This window comes from Microcebus murinus, chromosome X, assembly GCF_040939455.1.
Source record: "Microcebus murinus isolate Inina chromosome X, M.murinus_Inina_mat1.0, whole genome shotgun sequence".
Classification (NCBI taxonomy): Eukaryota; Metazoa; Chordata; class Mammalia; order Primates; family Cheirogaleidae; genus Microcebus; species Microcebus murinus.
Genome location: NC_134136.1, coordinates 97,210,481 through 97,228,551, shown reverse-complemented (window position 1 = coordinate 97,228,551; position 18,071 = coordinate 97,210,481). Strand labels below are relative to the sequence as shown.

Here is an 18,071-nt window from a genome sequence, read left to right as displayed (position 1 = left end):
TAGCTATCAGTTCTTGGCTATGCATTACCTCAACTATCTTCATAATTATATAATTACTTTGACACTTCTTTTTTTTTGCAGTGTTTTTTTTTTCAGCATATTATGGGGGTACAGATTTTAAGGTTTCAATAAATGCCCATTCCCCCTCCCCCTGACACTTCTAATCAGTTTATTTTTTAAGTATTTATTCTTTTTAAGATCTTCAAAAGTTTCTACATGAGTATGAAAATCTAGAGAAATTTTTTCTATATATATTCATAATTAGATCTAGAAATAACTTTAATGTTTGCATCCTAATAAGCCTTCTTGCAATATGTGTTGATGCTAGGAGTGGGGGACCCATAATTAGATTGAAGATGTTAATCACACAATATAAAAAATAAGAGTTGGCAAAACATGACACAAATTTTGCTAAAACAAGATAGCTGGCAAGACAGCTACTCTGACTTGAGGGGAATTACAAAGTTTAATCTAAAGAGACTCCACTCCCCACCAATGTATTTATCTATTTCACTTTTTTTCAATACTCACTCTGTTTTTGGAACAGCTTTTCTTAGCCAGAAGAAATCAGACTGTGCTAAATACTTGCGGGTTTGCAGTACGTTGCCAAAGTAGTCGGATTCTGAGAACTTGATCTGAGTAAGACAAACCACAACATCATTGTCTTAAGTGAAGGGAAGAGATGGCTCAAAAAAAAAAAGAGTTCAGCACACAAAGCAGCAGCCAGCAGAGAAGCTGAGGCCCTCACGGTATTTCTCAGCCATTACCAGTTAACCCAGAATTCACAAAGCCATGAAATTTAATCTGGGTGATTTTCTTTTAACATAAAAAGCTCAAAAATCAACATGGTCCTTTCTGGATCACAGGAAAAAAAAAAAGAGAAGCTACAGTCATTTACAATGTGTTCCATTTACTTTATAATTGAAAAATCTACTTTAACCTTTACAGAACATGTTATCTTAGGTTCAGAATTTCTTGGCTCACAACTCCTTGAGTTTCTTCTAAAATATGTACTTTATTTATTTGTCACATAAGATTCTTTTAGTAACATTCAGTTTAGTCAGCTGAAACCTCACGTAGCTACAGATAATGATTTAGTCAAATGTTAAAATCCAATTTACTGTAATTGGCATTTGTTTATAAGGAAAAAAATGAAAATGATTCAGAGACCTATTTTCTACCCTAAGCACAATGAAGTCACCAGAATAACTTAATTATTAACAGAATTTATCTATTAACACTCAAAAAAGGCTCTAGTCACTAAATATTAATGAAATTACAGAGGCAAATCATAGATTATAGCTTGCATGAGAATACAGGAAGTTGACAGGTCACAACAATGAAACAGGGAAACATAAATAATTGATTTTTGAGTTCCTTTCTTTAGAAGAAGAATGGCAGGCAGTTTCAATTCTATAGGCACTCCATCTACAGAAGTAACAATACTTAACCTAGATATTGTAAATGTCTGTGTAACTATAAAAGCAATAGTCTGTAGTGGTCTCTAATGCTTTGGTGTTAAAATATATTACTGTGGCAAATAAGAAAAACACATATGTGGAGCTGAACACAGTGGCTGACACCTGTAGTCCCAGCTACTCAGGAGGCTGAGGCAGGAAATCACTTGAGCCCAGGAGTTAGAGGCTGCAGTGAGCTATAATCATGCCACTGCACACCAGCCTGAGTGACAGAGCAAGACCCCATCTCTTAAAAAAAAGAGACAAGAAAAACATATATCTGAATAAACAAATAAGCAAGACCAAATTCTTAACTGTAATTTTTGAAAACTTTAAACCGTAGTCTTTTAAAAGCAAAAATCAAAATATACATGTATTAATATATGAAATCCACAGGCATTGCATTATGGATATGAGTGTATATACAATAATTCAATGGTCATAGACTTGACAGTCACCTATCTGTTGGCCAATGTCTGGCTCACATTTAGCTCCTCCCTAACATAGAGTGGGCACTCAGTATGTCTGTGCAGAAACTTTTGTGAATGAGTCATCTTAACAATCTTTCCAGGGGGCCGGGCCAAATTATAAAGAAAGTAGCAAAATAAGTAAAGACACATGGAGAAAGGCAGGAATGAAAGTATTGATTTCTGGCATCCGTGGTGTTCTGCTTGGCCAACAAATTATAAATATATGACTTTAAATTGTCTCTTCCTCAAACTGCTTGGGTGGGGGTAGAAAGCTGATAAATAAATCGTGATACATTCACATAATGAAAACAAGGCAGCAATTGAAATGATTGCTCTGCATGCATGAAGATGAAGGAAATCTTTAAAATTACACTGAGTAAATAAGGCAAGTTGTATGTGTGAGAGGATTTAAAGCTTTAAAACATGCAAAACAATACTGTATATTATTTATGAGCCTATGCCTAGGTCGCAAAAGCATAAAGAAATGCATGGGAATAATAAAACTGAACTCAAGATAGTGTTTATAACCAGGGAAGGAGATAAGCATGAAGGAAGGAGATTAGATCAAGAGGATTACACACCAAACTTCAAACGCATATGTTTTATTCATTTAAAATGTGTGTGTATATAAAGCTAATATGGCAATATGTTTAACATAAATTAAAGATAGAGTTGTTCAAAATATTATTTATCATATCATTCCAATGTTTGAAATGCTTCATAATAAAAAGAAATCTTATAATTGATTATATTTTAAGATACATGTTTTTTCTTAGCCTCAGAAGAAATAGAGTAAGCATCTTGTTTTAGGAAGTAACCTTAACTAGCAATCCTAAGGCATTCCCAGTTTGGGTGGTTAAAACATGCATCCAAAAGAAAAAATAAATAAATAAAAAAAATAAACATGCATCCATTGTTCAATCCTTAGCCTTTTCCAGCTTTTGTTTCCAAGATAGCTCTGCCAGAACCTTCAGAATATGACTGTAACTGATAGAAAATTCAGGTATGTTCTTAGGTTCAGAATATTTTCAGGGAAATTCTCCCAAAGGAATTTCCTTCAAAAATATTAACTGTTTTCTCTTTCTTTCTTTCTTTCTTTCTTTCTTTCTTTCTTTCTTTCTTTCTTTCTTTCTTTCTTTCTTTCTTTTGCAATATCAGTGGGGTCAGTTTTTATTTTTAGAAGAGTTTGCTAATTGTGATACTTTGCTGTCCCATTTGAAAAAAAAGAAAAGAAAAAAATATTGGCACTCACGTTGGTCCACAGACAATAAATAGAAAACCATTCCAAAACTTTCTAAAGAAGTAAAGAGCCCCAAGTCTAAAAATACTTTAAATAAATAAGGTCCTACCACAGGCCATGAAAATAATGATGGAAGCAAAACTCTGAGGTAAGTAGTTACAATTTGTCACAGCTTATCTCTGTTTAGGAGGACAATTTTAAAATTACTACATTGAGAATATTAGTTATTTCTTAGCTTGGCTTAATTGTTCTATTCCATTTATACGATGGAAATCACAACGAATAAGGGACAAATATTACTTTTTCCTCTGAGACAGGTTAAGTGTATAGGGGTAAGTAGGAACCAGTCATTGTTATTCTCATATGATAGATGGGAAACAGGGCTAAAGAGATTATGGAACTGGTCAAAGCTATGCAGTCCAAGTCATTTGGCTCTCATTTCAATGTTATTTTCATTGGCCTAAACAAGAGAACCAGTGATTCAACAGAAAGAGTAGAGGGAAGGAGGAAGAAAACATAAGAATTGTGGATGGGACTCAAAGCAGTGATTAAATAAATCATGGTATAGCTTACTTAATGAAATATCATACAGCTGTTAAAATAATGCTAAGAAAGGCTATTGAAGACAGTGACAAAACAATATGTTAACTGTAAAGATCAGTATACAAAATTATATATAAACATCAATTACAGCTATACAGAAATCAACAAGAACAAAGTAACACTGTAACGGAAGTATGCACTATTATGTTCAAATATCAATGTCATGGGTGTTTGTTCATTCCTTTTCTGTTTCCCAAATTTTCTCCCATGTGATAATAATTTGATTACTTTAAATATTTCAAAAGGCCCTTGAATGACAAAGAAATCTGAAGCCCAACAACCACTGGGAAAATTCTGTTTGTTGTAGAGATAGCAACAAGAGTGAATGCACATTAATATTTTAAAACCACTTGTAATCTCCAAAAAAAAAAAATTAAACTTGACAAGGGACAATAATTGGCTCAAAAGCCTCTTGTCCTTTCAGAGAAAATCTAGGTCAAGTTGATAATGACTTTCAATCAATTCCATCTCTTGACTTTTCAATTGAGTGACCTTTGGGGAATTAATTGGGGCTGTCGTGTCATTTCCTAAGAACAGATGTCCAGATCATAAAATTCAGGAGAACCTGCATTTCTCTTCTTGGAAATCCTATACCAGATGCCAAACACCAAATGCCACAGACTAAATGGAAAAATAAAGTAATTACCACCCACACACACAAAGATGGGGAACATGTAATAAGGGCAAGACAAAGGAAATGTGTTCAGCTTCTCTGTAAAATGAGTAAGTACACTTTTATAAGACGCTATATATGCCAATAGGAAGTAAAAATTCTAGAATACTTTTCATCTAACTTAAATCCATTTAAAGACACTCAGATTTATACCCCAATATCTATAAGAATGATTTTGTGTTAGGCACGCAAAGAATTTTCTGAATACTTAATGAAATCCAGATTTTGTATCTACACTTTCCTTTGTTTAAACAACAAAGCAATATGCAAGATTGGTGTGTTTAGATGACTTTGCCCATAAGTAACATCTGTATATATATATACATACCTATATACAGGCGTGATGTTCAAAATGCTTAATATTCCACATGTATAATATACTGTGGAAGAAGCAGTTACCGAAGCCGCTATGTAAGGGTGAGTCTCAGGGAACACCAGCCAGCTGACCTGCTCTGGAACCAGCTGTCCCCTCTCCATGATCCTGACTTTAACCCCTACTGTAATTCTCCACTGGCTTTCACAAGAATGAGTGAAGGGCTTCACTGTGCCGGTTATTTACCTGTTGTCTATCAGCCACATTTGCTCACCCTCTGACTCTGTTCTATAATAATAGAGACTGGGGAATCTGAAAACTCTCTTTCCCAGGCTCCTTTGCCAATTGACTTCCTGCCAATAGGAGGCACTGGGGCAAGAGGGGGAAAGGTGCCGCTTGCTCTCTCTCCTGCCCCCATGCTCACCCCCTCCCTTCCTTTCTTCTTCTGACAGTGACTCTGGAAGAATCTGTAAGTCCCTCCTCCACAGCTCAGCTCTGGAGTGGCAGTTCCCCCTCTGCTCTCCTAAGTGATGGCACTATCCATCCCCTCCTCCCTTCTGTGTGTCCCTAGGCACAGGGGTGGCAGTTGCTTCCTAAAGTTATTAATCGGGTGGTTTATCTCACCTTCCCCTTTTCTGCTTTCCAACCTATTTCCTGTATTAAACCCCCTGTCTGAAATACCTAGTGTGCTTTTTGCTTTCCTGGCTGATACAGCAATCTTTTCAAAACTGATATAAACTCACTCCTGATTCTATTTCCATTAAGGACAAATGAAATGGAATACTTTGCAAGGCGAATTAGAAAATGGACCGATGCCTTTTTAGCCTAATAGGCTTTCCTGCATGTTGATGTGGATTCAAATAAAGCGTATTTTCTTTCTTCTTGCTCTTTTCAAAAACTACAAGACTGTTGTTCAGAAATGCTTTAATGAGTATCTCAGTTTACCTTGTCAACCTCAAAGAAATAATTTTTTCCTCTGATTTTTTTTCACATTTGCCTCTCAATTCTTTTTCATTTGTTCTTATCTCCCCATGAGCCCGACTTAAGTTTTCAACCTTTCTCCTTGACCTTCATTGGATCCATCACCTAATCTCTCTCCTCTTTGCTTTTGCATTTGTGCCTGATGAATCATATCTTCACTTGTGTCAAATGTAGCAAGCTGTTTTTCATTTGTAACAGCCTCTAATGCTGAGAGCTTGTGTTACCAGAAATTTCTCACAGGCCCTATAGTAGTCCTTATCTACATGTTTCTTAAAACTGAAACCAGTCCCATTGTGTACCAGCCCTACTTCAGTCCTTTTGCTACTAACTTCAGTGTCACTATTACAATCTATACATCATCCTTCACCTACTTTCACGTTGGGTTTTATTCATTATTTCTATCAGTTTCTGAAGACAAATAACTTTTACTTCATGTATTTGGAATGTTTTTCACTGTCAGTTTTTTAAACAGTTAAAACTCTTGGGTAATTGTGTCTGCTTTGGCAATGAGTCCAGTGAAAGCCATTTCTTCACAGAAGTGATTAAAAATCTCGGTGTCTAACAGCTTCAGTTCAGGCCCCGGAGAAATGAAGTAGCATACCCAACATGTCATCCTGTTTGGCATCTGGTTTCTTTTCACAAAAGATACTCTATTCAGTGAGTCCTTAAATTTGGGGCTCGCAACTTAGACAGCAACAGACTGCCAACAAAACTTGATCAATTAAATATTATGAGTGAGCCCTGAATGCTACCTTATTTGATTAAAACTTGGAACTGCTCCATCTGTATAGCCTTTTAAATCAATTTGAGGGACCTGGACACTGCATGAGTTAATTCATGATGACTTTTCCAAACCCAAATAATCCGCTGTCACAAGTGCGAATTGAGGATGTCATAGCCAACGCTTACATCGTGCTGATTGTGTGCCAGGGTTGGTCCTAAACACTTTAAATACGTTAACTCATTTGATCCTCACAGCAATCTTATAATGGGAGGGATTGTCATCAACCCCATTCTGCAGATAAAGAAGCTGGGGCACAGGGAGACTGTGTAACCTACCATAGGTCACGCAGGTAGAAGTGGCAGACTGGAGATTTCACTGCAGGCACTTTGACTTTCCATGTTCATAATCACTACACCAAACTGCCTCTCAAACCTTCTCTTTCACATCCTGACTTGGAATATTTACCAATCACAAGGAATTACCCAGGTCCTCCTGCTAAGGTACTTTCTGCCCTGGTGATGCTCTTCTTAGTAGCAACAATCCTTATATTGATCCACAAAGCTACCATTTATAGGGAGCCTACTATGCACCAGACATTATGCTAGGTGCCTTTACATTTATATAATCTCATGTAATCTTCCCAACAACACTAAGACTTGGTTATTATTTCCAGTATCCAGATAACCAAAGAGAAACTAGCTGATGTTAAGTAACCTGCACTAAAATCAAACAACTAGTAAGTGGAACAGGCAGAATTCAAACTCAGGCCTGTAACTCCAGAGCCTGTTCTCTTAACCACTTGACAACATGGCCGCCCCTCTGCTCTTCTCCTTCCCAACAGCTCTGGTAAGGCAGCCCCCACCCCTCCTCTGATTGCAGGCAGAGTTTCCTGAGCCAAAATTTCAGTCCTGGCTCTGACAGTCTTTGTGGCACTGCAGAGATCACTTGACTTCTTTGAGGCTCTGCATCCTTTTCTGCAAAATGGGGATGAACAATATCTACTTTACAGGATCACTATGGGAATGAAAAGATAATGTACGTGAATGTGCTAAGTGCTTCAGTATTTTTAATTACCCTAATAATAATGGGATTTTTAACATCATCAAAACAGTGTATAATAAAATAGGCCAGCTGAGCTTTAGGACACCGTGAAGCATAATTACTTTCTTCTAGAGCAACTGGATCGAAAAGTTTGGGAGACTTTATCTTGGAGTCCAATGGAGAAAGTTTCTAATTAAAGCTTTCTCTCACTTTTGAATGGTCTTATAAAATTCTGATGCTCATCTACAAGGCTAAGATTGCTTTCAGGTATGCCACTTGTTGAACCACACTTTCAGGAAAGAACTATACCTCAAAACCATAGTTATTTAATACATTGACTGCCACACTAGAAAAAAAAATTTCCTTGGGGCCATGGTATTTTATTACGAAAATAGAATAAAAACTTTGAAAATAAAATGATCTTTTCTAATTTCATGAAAACCAAAATTTATTGATTTCTATTCATTTAATCCACATTTTTAGAATGAATTTGTCAATATTAATTGTAACAATAAGAACATCAACAAGGAAGATTTTCACAAACCGACTGCAGGTTTTGCCCAGGTTTTTATGTCACGAAACCTGGGGCTCAAAACTAGTGTGAGTAAATACAATTCACATGGCAGTTAATGTGTTAAAGAACTTCAAAAGACTACTTTTTTTGAGAAAATCTAGTGAATGGTAAAAACAGGGTTTTTTTGTGAGGAAGAAAAATTCTTTGTCAGAACCATTTGTAGGAAAGGAGATAACAGTGGTTGTGTTTAGAAAAGTTTGTAATTAATAGATCTACTGAAACATACTTGTCCCAAAATATTGGAATAAAAAAGAATTATTACTGTTTCTCATCAGTAACTCATTGCAAATATATAGTCCAACTCACAATAAATTATGGAGTCATATGTATATGCACTTAATTTGCCAAAACACTCATAAAGTTTAATGAAGTTAACTCCCAGCAAGCAGATTTATTACTATTCATTTACTATGAATGAAGCAAATAAAAAGTATTTAACAACAAACATGATGCGCTCACCATTAGAACATGCCCACTAATTGTAAAACACTCAATTTGCTTAATTCTTTCTTTTACAATCAAATTAGGCCAAATCCAAGTCCATTCACTTTATGGTACCCACTCAGCTATGCATTCTTTCTGACACTTCCTTTATTTTGAATCTGCTCTAAATCTTATGACATGCCTGGCATAGTCATGCTCATATCTAGCCAAGAAATTTATCAAAAGTTGGTGCTTTCTGGCACCACCAGGCTTAATTGCTTAGACTCGGGTTAGTTGAAAGGCACAAGGCCAGTAAAACTTGCCAGAAAAAAAAAAAAATACAGTAAATTTAGCACTTACTGCCTTGAGGTCTTCATTAACATGAGTATCATTCATTATAAACTCAGGATAGCCAACTTTTGCCAAAACAGCCCTTGCCTATAAAAAGGAAAAAGAAAACTGATGTCAGAGTTTCAGCACTTAAATCATTAATAATCACAGGACGGAAGAATGCAATCTTCATCTGAAAACTCCATTTACTGAATATCTACTATATGCAAGCCACCATGAAGGGGGGGAAAAAAGTTAGTTCCTGCCGTCAATATACTAAAAATGCAGTAAATGTACCAAATAATTACCTAGCACAAAGTAAACAAAATAAACATTTTAATAGAAATAGACAACGTTGTTCTCAAAGTCCAGAGCAAAGACATTCTTCATGGGGAAAATGTTTAATGAAGAAGATGATCAAATCGAGTCTTAGAGAATGGTTAGGATTTCAAAATGCAGAGCTGAGAGGAAGAACATTTTAGGAGAGGATAGAGGGGCAAAGACAGGGAAGAAAAACTGTGACCCATACATTCAATAAGGGGTTAATATCCAAAATATATTTTAAAAACTCAACTCATAGCAAGAAAACAAATAACCCAAATAAAAAAATGGGGCAAGGAGTTGAAAAGACATTTCTCAAAAGAAGACAGACAAATGGCTAACAGGTATATTTTAAAATGTTCAGCATTACTACGAATCATCAGGGAAATGAAAAGTAAAACCACTTTGAGATATCATTTCACATCTGCTAGGATGGCTGTTATGAACAAGACAAGAGATAAGTGTTGGGGAGGGTGTGGAGAAAAAGGGGAATCCTTGCAGTGTTGGTGGCAATGTAAATTGCTACCACCACTATGGAAAATATTATGGACTTTCCTCAAAAACTTAGAAGTAGAACTACCATGTGATCCAGTAATCCCACTTCTGGAATTATTCATTCCCTATATGCTGCAAAACTCTGAGGATAATTAGTACCTTCATCTATCAAAAGGATGGTTATGACATTATGACTTATCTTAAATTCTAGACCCTTGTGGGTATATATCCAAATGAAATGAAGTCAATATGTTGAAGATATATCAGCACCTGCATGTTCATTGAAACACTATTCAAAATAGCCAAGATATGGAATCAACCTAAATATCTACATATGGATGAATGGATTTTTTAAAAATGTGGTATATATATATACACAATGGAATAATATTCAGCTTTATAAAAGAAGGTAATCCTGTCATTTGTGACAACATGGATGAACGTGAAGGAATTATGCTAAGTGAAATAAGCCAGGCACAGAAAGACAAATAGCACATGATCTCACTGATATGTGGAATCTAGAAAAGTCAAACTCATAGAAGCAGAAAGTATTAATAGAATGGTGGTTATCATGAGCCAGGGGTTGGGGTTGGGGTTAGGAGACGTTGATCAAAGGATACAAAATTTCAGTTAGATGGGAGAAATAGTTCAGAAGATCTATTGTACAACATGGTTACTACAGTTAATCACAAAGTATTATATACTTGAAGATCACTAAGAGAGTAGATTTTAAATGTTCTTACCACAAAAAAATCATAAATTGTGAGGTAATGGATATGTTAATTAGCTTGATTTACCCATGCTACAATGTATACATATATCAAAACATCATATTGTACACCATAAATACATATAAAATTGTGTCAGTTTAAATAAATAAAAAGAAAAGGATACAGGGAGACAGGAAACACATGGCATATTGGAGAGATGGTAAGTAATTTGATGAAGCTGGACCATAAATACACAAGAGTGAAGAACAGAAGATAATGCAGGAAAATTGGCTTGGGTCAGATCACAGAGACTCCTGAATGCCATGCTAACGAGTCTACATTTTATTTTATAGCTAAGAGAGAGCTAAATATCTTTAGCAGGAAAGTAAAAGGAGATGAGTCATGCTTCAGGAAAATTATCCTGGCAACATTGTGAATGATAGCCAGGATCCCAGAAAAATTGGAGGTTAGGGTCTACAATAATTTACGATAAGTCGTGGCCGGGCATGGTGGCTCATGCCTATAATCTTAGCACTCTGGGAGGCCAAGGTAGTAGGATCACTACAAGTCAGGAGTTCAAGACCAGCCTGAGCAAGAGCGAGACCCCTCCTCCTCTACTAAAAAACAGAAAGAAATTAATTGGACAACTAAAAATATATCAAAAAATTAGCAGGGCATAGTGGTGCATGCCTGTAGTCCCAGCTACTCAGGAGGCTGAGGCAGGAGGCTCACTTGGGCCCAGGAGTTTGAGGTTGCTATGAACAAGGCTGTTGCCATGGCACTCTAGCCCACGCAACAGAGTGAGGCTCTGTCTCAAAAAAAAAAAAAAAAGATAAGTCATAACGTCATAACCATCCTTTTGATAGATAAAAGTACTAATTATCCTCTGTGTTTTGCAGCATATAGGGAATTAATAAAAATAAAATCACCTTAGGTACATAGAAAGAGCCTCTAGAGCAGAGATTAATAAACTATGACCCCTGGGCCAAATCCAGTCACCCTTTCTCACCTGTTTTATAAATAAAGTTTTATTGGAACACAGCCACACCCATTCATTTACTTATTATCTATGGCTGTTTTTGCCTACAACTGTGGAGTTGAGTAGTTGGGACCAAAACCCGGTGGCCCACAAAGCCTCAAATAGTTTGTCTGGACTTTTTATTTATTTATTTATTTATTTTGAGACAGAGTCTCACTCTGTTGCCCGAGCTAGAGTGCCATGGCGTCAGCCTAGCTCACCGCAACCTCAAACTCCTGGACTCAAGGGATCCTCCTGCCTCAGCCTCCTGAGTAGCTGGGACTACAGGCATGTGCCACCATGCCCAGCTACTTTTTTCTATATGTATTATGTCTGGCCCTTTTTAGAAAAAGTTTGTCAACTCTTACTTTAGAGAAACTTTACAGTTCTATGTGAATATTTCTCTCTCCTCTCCCCAGATTCTGGGTTTCACAAAAAAGCAAAAGAGAAGCTTACAAGTACATTCTAAGTATATTCTCAGGGCTCTGACCAGATCCCCTGGGATTCCTTTGATCATTTTTGTACATCCCTCCCCAGCATCTATGTTCTTTTCTTTTCTAAAGGCCAGCACCTAAGATTCTTTGAAGGCCTACCCTAGGGCGACTAAAGCTCCTTGCCTGTGCTCAAAAACAGCTAGCTCCTGGGAATTTATTTGCCTTCTGCCCAATCTACCTCCAACTCCACTCAGGTAACCCCTAGCTGATAACTGACTGTAGCAAGAGTATGAAAGCCTTTGCCTCAATTCAGGACAAACTCTGAGGTATAATTTGCACTTCCAGAGTTTCTTGCTAGATAGGACCAGTGCTGAGATGTCCCCTGAAATCACACCTTTGCCTGCATCTTGCCCCTCCGTCTTGCTTCTCCCATTCCCATGCTAGTGTTTCTTGGGAGCATTTGCTCAATGAATCACTTGCACAGGAATCCTCATCTCCAGATCTGCCTCCAGATGACCCAACAGAAGACCCAGGCAACCCCAAACACATTGGTTTTTTCCAGCAAAGCAAAACCAGTGACCTTTGCACACTGCTCTTGGTAACAAGTTTTTTCCTTTAGTCCCTTTCAATTTGCCTCAAGAAATAAATAGAATAAGATAGTACATTTTCCTTATCTTCCTTGAGATAATTCAAATATTAAATATCAGCAGAAACCTGAAACTCAAGACTCAGAGAGGACTTTACAAGTGTTGTAGGACACAATCATAATGGGTTTTGCTGTTCCAGAGACTCAAATATAGCACAAATCAAATTATGCCTTCAAACCCCTGTGAGTTACACACACTAAAAGGCTGATGTGACCCAGATAGCAGATAACTAAAGGTTATAACTCTCCACCCAATACCAAATGACATGTCATATGTCTATAAGTTACCTTGTTATGAAATTATTATTTCTTCCATTATATTTAATTTCTCACTGTATTTTATCAGCTCACCATAAGTCAGCATATGCATAACTATAGCAAATAAAGAGCTCTGGATAGTGTCCCAAAAACAAAACCAAAAAAAAAAAAAAAATGAAAAGAAAAGAAAGAAATATATAAGCTGAGTCATCCACAATTGTTTTCTGAAAACTAGTCTTTCTGGAGCATGCTGGTGAATTATGCATTGTTTTCAAACCTCACGCTCTGGGACCCCCCACTGCACTACGGAGCCTCACAGAATATATTACCTTCTGCACCATATACGCAGGTCATTGAATCCTTTTTTTATTATTTATTTAGCAGCACCATGACATGAAAAGAATTAGTACAGAGATATAAAGAATTTCTATTTACCTCCCAAGGATTCATAGCTAGAATGAATAATACTAGTAGCAACATTGCCAACATCTAAATAGAATGTTCTTCCTCCCCCAAATTTCTACTTACACTCAAATGCATCTTCTTCCAGAGAGTCTATGGTCAATGCCCAATCATCCTATTCTACCTTATTCTATGTTCTTTCCTGAGAAGCTTCAGAACTATTAATACATCTCACAATATCCCATGGAGCATGGCTCCAGGTTAGACTGCCAATGAGAACTACTCATAGGCAACTCCGAAGGTAGAAGAAGAAGGAGACACCATGTATTTGTTGTTAGTAGCCATAGGCAGGCACATGGGTATCTGCAGAAAGCAGACACAGCACTTTGCCAGCAACTTCCAGGCATTCTCCTGAGAAGACTCCACTAGTGTAGAGATCATTGGTCAGCTCTGCCCTTCACTCCCAGCCCTCCAAATGGTTACATTAGCCTCCAACTCCCTGTATTAAATATCTTCCTGGTTGATATACTTAAAAGAGCATTTGTTTTCTTGAATGAACTCTAAGGCAAATAGTGATCACATCATTTTTTACCTTTCTCCGAATAGGAGAGATGGAGCACCAACAGTTTGAGGGCTTGAAGGGCAGGTCAGAATCAATATTAGTGAGGCAGGTCTAAAATCAATTATTCCGTTGGTTATGTGGACTACAAGGAAAGGCAAGTTCCACTGCAAATGCTGAGAGAACAGTGATATGAATATTTAACAGATTGTATATCATGCCCTGCAAGAAGTATTTCCTAGGCTGTTTGTGGCTGAACAAAAACTCCAGAGTTTTCCATAACATGTATTCATACACACATCTGAAGAGCTGCTGTGCTTGGCAACTGGACATCCTTTCTCAATGGAAGAGGCTCAAGTAGCTGCTTATCTTTACTACCTCTATGACATTAGGCAAAGTACTTGACTTTTCTGAAGCAAACATTGCCTATTGTCTACCCAGTATTTATTATCTCTTTCTTCTCTTTACTATCAGGACCCCAATTCTGCTCAGGATGACAATGGAACCAACAAAAAATAGCTGTGTTGCCCAGCTTGTTTTACAACTGGAGTTGGCTATGGGATGAGATTTGAGCCAATGACATATAACTGAAAGTCCTTGTTGTACTTCCAAGAATCCATTTTAAAAGAGGACAAACTCACTGGCATGTGCTTTCTGCCTTTAGTCCAGGGTTTTTCAACCTCAACACTATTGACATTTTGGGAGATAATTTTTGTTGTGGGCATTATCCTATATATTGTAGGAAGTTTAGCAATATCTTTGGCTTCTACATATTAGATACCAGTAGCAACACCCCCTCCCCAAGTTGTGATAACCAAAAATGCCTCCATATATTACAAAATGTCCCCTGGGGGGCAAAAATCACCCCCAGTTGAAAACCACTGCCTTAGCCTTTCCTCTTCTTCCTTTCTGGAATGCTGATACAATTCCAGAGGTAAAGCAACCATTTTGTAACCACAAGGCAACAAATATGAGAAAGAAACCTATATGCTATAGATGGTGAGATAAAAAGCTGATGACATCTGGAGCCCACCATTTTAGGACTGGACTGCCCCACTTCCCCTCCATGACATGAGGCAAATAAACCCCTTATTTGTTTGAAGCATTGTATGGCATATTCCATTAGCTATAGCTTAATGTAATCCTAACATACTATCAAATGTAGTTTGAGAAAAAAATTAGTACCTTCTTCATAGCACTGACTGCAAGAGGTTAGGATGACATTGCATATAAAACACTTTTTTATCACTTGGTCCAAAGTGCATGATGAATAAATGTTAGTTGTAGACTACACAGAGAAAGTATAAACATGATTTCTTCCAAGGATTTGGAGTAAATATTATGTGCCTGTTTGGAGGATCTTTCAAGGGAGTCCAGGCCAGATTATACCCTCAACCAAATACATGAAGCCTCCTGTAAAATAATGTCACTCTCTTTAGTCATAGGTCCAGTTTCAGAAGGCCACAATTTTGGTGAGAGAGAAAACAATGAGAGAAAAAGTGTTGAGAGAGAAAGACTATTGAGACAACCCTGTGATCAATGGGAGACAGATATACCCACAAGCTTCTTAGAGCATGCTGGAAGATTTCCCTAGCAAAGCCAAACTGGGCACATGAGCTAGAAGAATTCAGGCTATTCACAACTCACAAAAAAGTTGAAGGATTCTTTGGAGGGCCACTGTTTGCACACCTCTGAAATGGACACTATGAAATCTAACCCTAAAAAAGACAAAAGATAAAGGTTGTCTTTAGCATTCACCATCTTGGTTTCTGCCTTCCTCCCTTTCTCTTTCCTGTATCTGTTCCTCTCAACACCCAGTAGGCTTTGTGTGTTCATTTCCCTTGCTATCCCATCATACCCAGATTGGCCTTTCCTTGGCAATGCACTGTGTTCCAGAGTTATCTCCCCCTTCCCTCTTCATCCATCAAAACTAGTATTCCTTCAAGAGAGCTAATCCATCAGCTTTCACTGGGGCCTCAAACTAATTTATGATAAAATGTGACTGACTAATACCAATCTAATGTGTTAACTCTAGAGAAATATCTGTATTTAAAAGAGTGGCTTGGCCGGGCACAGTGGCTCACGCCTGTAATCCTAGCACTCTGGGAGGCCGAGGCGGGCAGATTGCTCAAGGTCAGGAGTTCGAAACCAGCCTGAGCAAGAGCGAGACCCCGTCTCTACTGTAAATAGAAAGAAATTAATTGGCCAACTAAAAATATACAGAAAAAATTAGCAGGGCTTGGCGGCACATGCCTGTAGTCCCAGCTACTCAGGAGGCTGAGGCAGAAGGATCGCTTGAGCCCAGGAGATTGAGGTTGCTGTGAGCTAGGCTGATGCCACGGCACTCACTCTAGCCTGGGCAACAAAGTGAGACTGTCTCAAAAAGAAAAAAAAAAGAGTAGCTTATTATCCAAAGGGATAGATCCAATTATAAGGGAGGTTTTCATAGCTGAGAGAACCGTCTTTCTGATACTATTCAAATTAAGCCAGTAGCCTATTCCCCTTAATCACCATTGTGTTTTCCACATGGAACACAATGGCAGGCATATAGCAAGTAATCAATGCTCAATAATGCTCAATAAATATTGATACATGTAGTGACTAATTTAGTCGATAAACCCACTCTAATCAATGTCATCAACAGTATCAGAAAATATAAAAAGCTATATTTTATATTTAACTTTTAAATATAAAAGGCCTAACACAAGATCATGAACATCATTCAGTGCTATTCACATCAAAGTACATTTCCATATTAACTAATCTTACCATAGGGAGAAAAAAGAGAGTGCCTCTGTGAGAACCTAGAAACCTTCTGGAAAATGGAGCAAGGTGTAAAATCCATTGCAGTTAATTCTCAATGACAAACAAAACTATATGTTTTAATATAAGCTATTTCAATCAATCAACAAATACTTACTGAGTATGCAATCTAGGCTCAAGAATTTCCTTAGTGCTAAAGGAACATACAAACATATAATATGGTCCATGGCCTCGCTGCATTTTTATTTTAAAAAGCTGAGGGAAAATGTTCTATAACAACTTGCCATCACCACTGATATAAATTAGCAGTACCTTAATGATCTGAATCTCTCTGTTCTTCATTTCCTCATCTGTAGAATGTGGATACATTTAACTTCTAATACCAATAAAGTGAAATAGAGAGTTGAAAGAAATATTCAGATAGCAAAGGAATAAAGTAAGATTGCATTACCTAGATTAGGGGTTAGCAAACGTTTTCTGCAAAGTTCCAGATAGTAAATATTTTAGCTTTTGTAGGCTGTATGCTTTCTGCACAACTACTCAACTCTGCCACTGTACCTGGGAAAGTAGAGACAAGCTGAGATAGTACATAAATGAATGGCTGTGGCTGTGTTCCAATAAAACTTTATTTATAGACACTGGAATTTGAATCTCATATAACTTTCACGTATTGTGATATATTCTTCTTTTGATTTTTAAAAATCATTTAAAAATGTAAAATCCTTTCTTAGCCTATGGACCATACAAAAACAGACAACATGCCAAATATGGCCCAAGGGCCATAGTTTACTAGGCCAACATAGAAAATTCGATGAGGGTAGGTTGTTTATTGAATTGCCTCAATTCACAGCACAGGGGCTAGTACACAGTAAGTTCTTAACAATGCTGACCCATGCTCCACAGTGTGGTTCATGTGCAAGTGTATGTACGTGCATGCATGGCTTAACTGCTGAGATTTGTATTTGCTTATGTTTTGCTCTTTGCTATTACTACCATGTACATGCAACAAATCTTAGTTGCTTGGGAGTTTATTCCTTGCCCTAAAGTCTTACTTATGGCTAGAGCTTTAAAAATCACAATTAATTTCTGTGGAAACTACAGAGAGTTTGTAAAGTGAAGATTATTACTTTAAAAGAGAGAATAGCTATCGCAAATGAACTCAGAAAAACAAAAAACGTTGAAAACTTAATACACAACATGATTTAACCCTCAAAGTCACCCCCACCTTCCCAGAATTTTCCACAAGGTACACTATGACTTGATAATGCTGGTGGGAAGAACAGAACCAAATATAATTCTGCTTTATTTGACTGTGAGCACTGAAATAGCATATAATTTTTACACATATGACCACACTGATTTAAAGATTGGTTAGGTTGACGGCTTTACTCCTGAATTTTCAAAGCCACTCAGTATTAAGCTGATCTACAGAAAGCAAGAGGAAAAGCTCATTTGTTTTAATCCCTACTGACTTGGCTATTTAGGAGAGTCAGGTAAATTCTCAAATGTCTTGCATGTATTACATCAAAGGGATCGTTTTAATCACTTAATTAAACAGCTTTGTGTTTTAGTCTACATGGTTAAGTCTCTTAGCATATTTTCTCTTTTTTATTAAGAAATGGAACAACTGATCACT

General features: G+C 37.1%; 1 protein-coding gene across 2 annotated transcripts in view; it reads right to left on the bottom strand.

The window, feature by feature from the left end:
- The window catches only part of PHEX (phosphate regulating endopeptidase X-linked), a 209,578-nt gene that overhangs the window by 64,306 nt on the left and 127,201 nt on the right, over positions 1-18,071 (bottom strand). For both annotated transcript variants that reach the window (XM_012784616.2, XM_075999112.1), the window contains 2 exons: positions 8,860-8,937; positions 532-635 (listed from right to left, as the gene is read on the bottom strand). In XM_012784616.2, the coding sequence (XP_012640070.1) occupies positions 532-635; positions 8,860-8,937 (182 nt within the window). The remainder of the gene's footprint in view (positions 1-531; positions 636-8,859; positions 8,938-18,071) is intronic.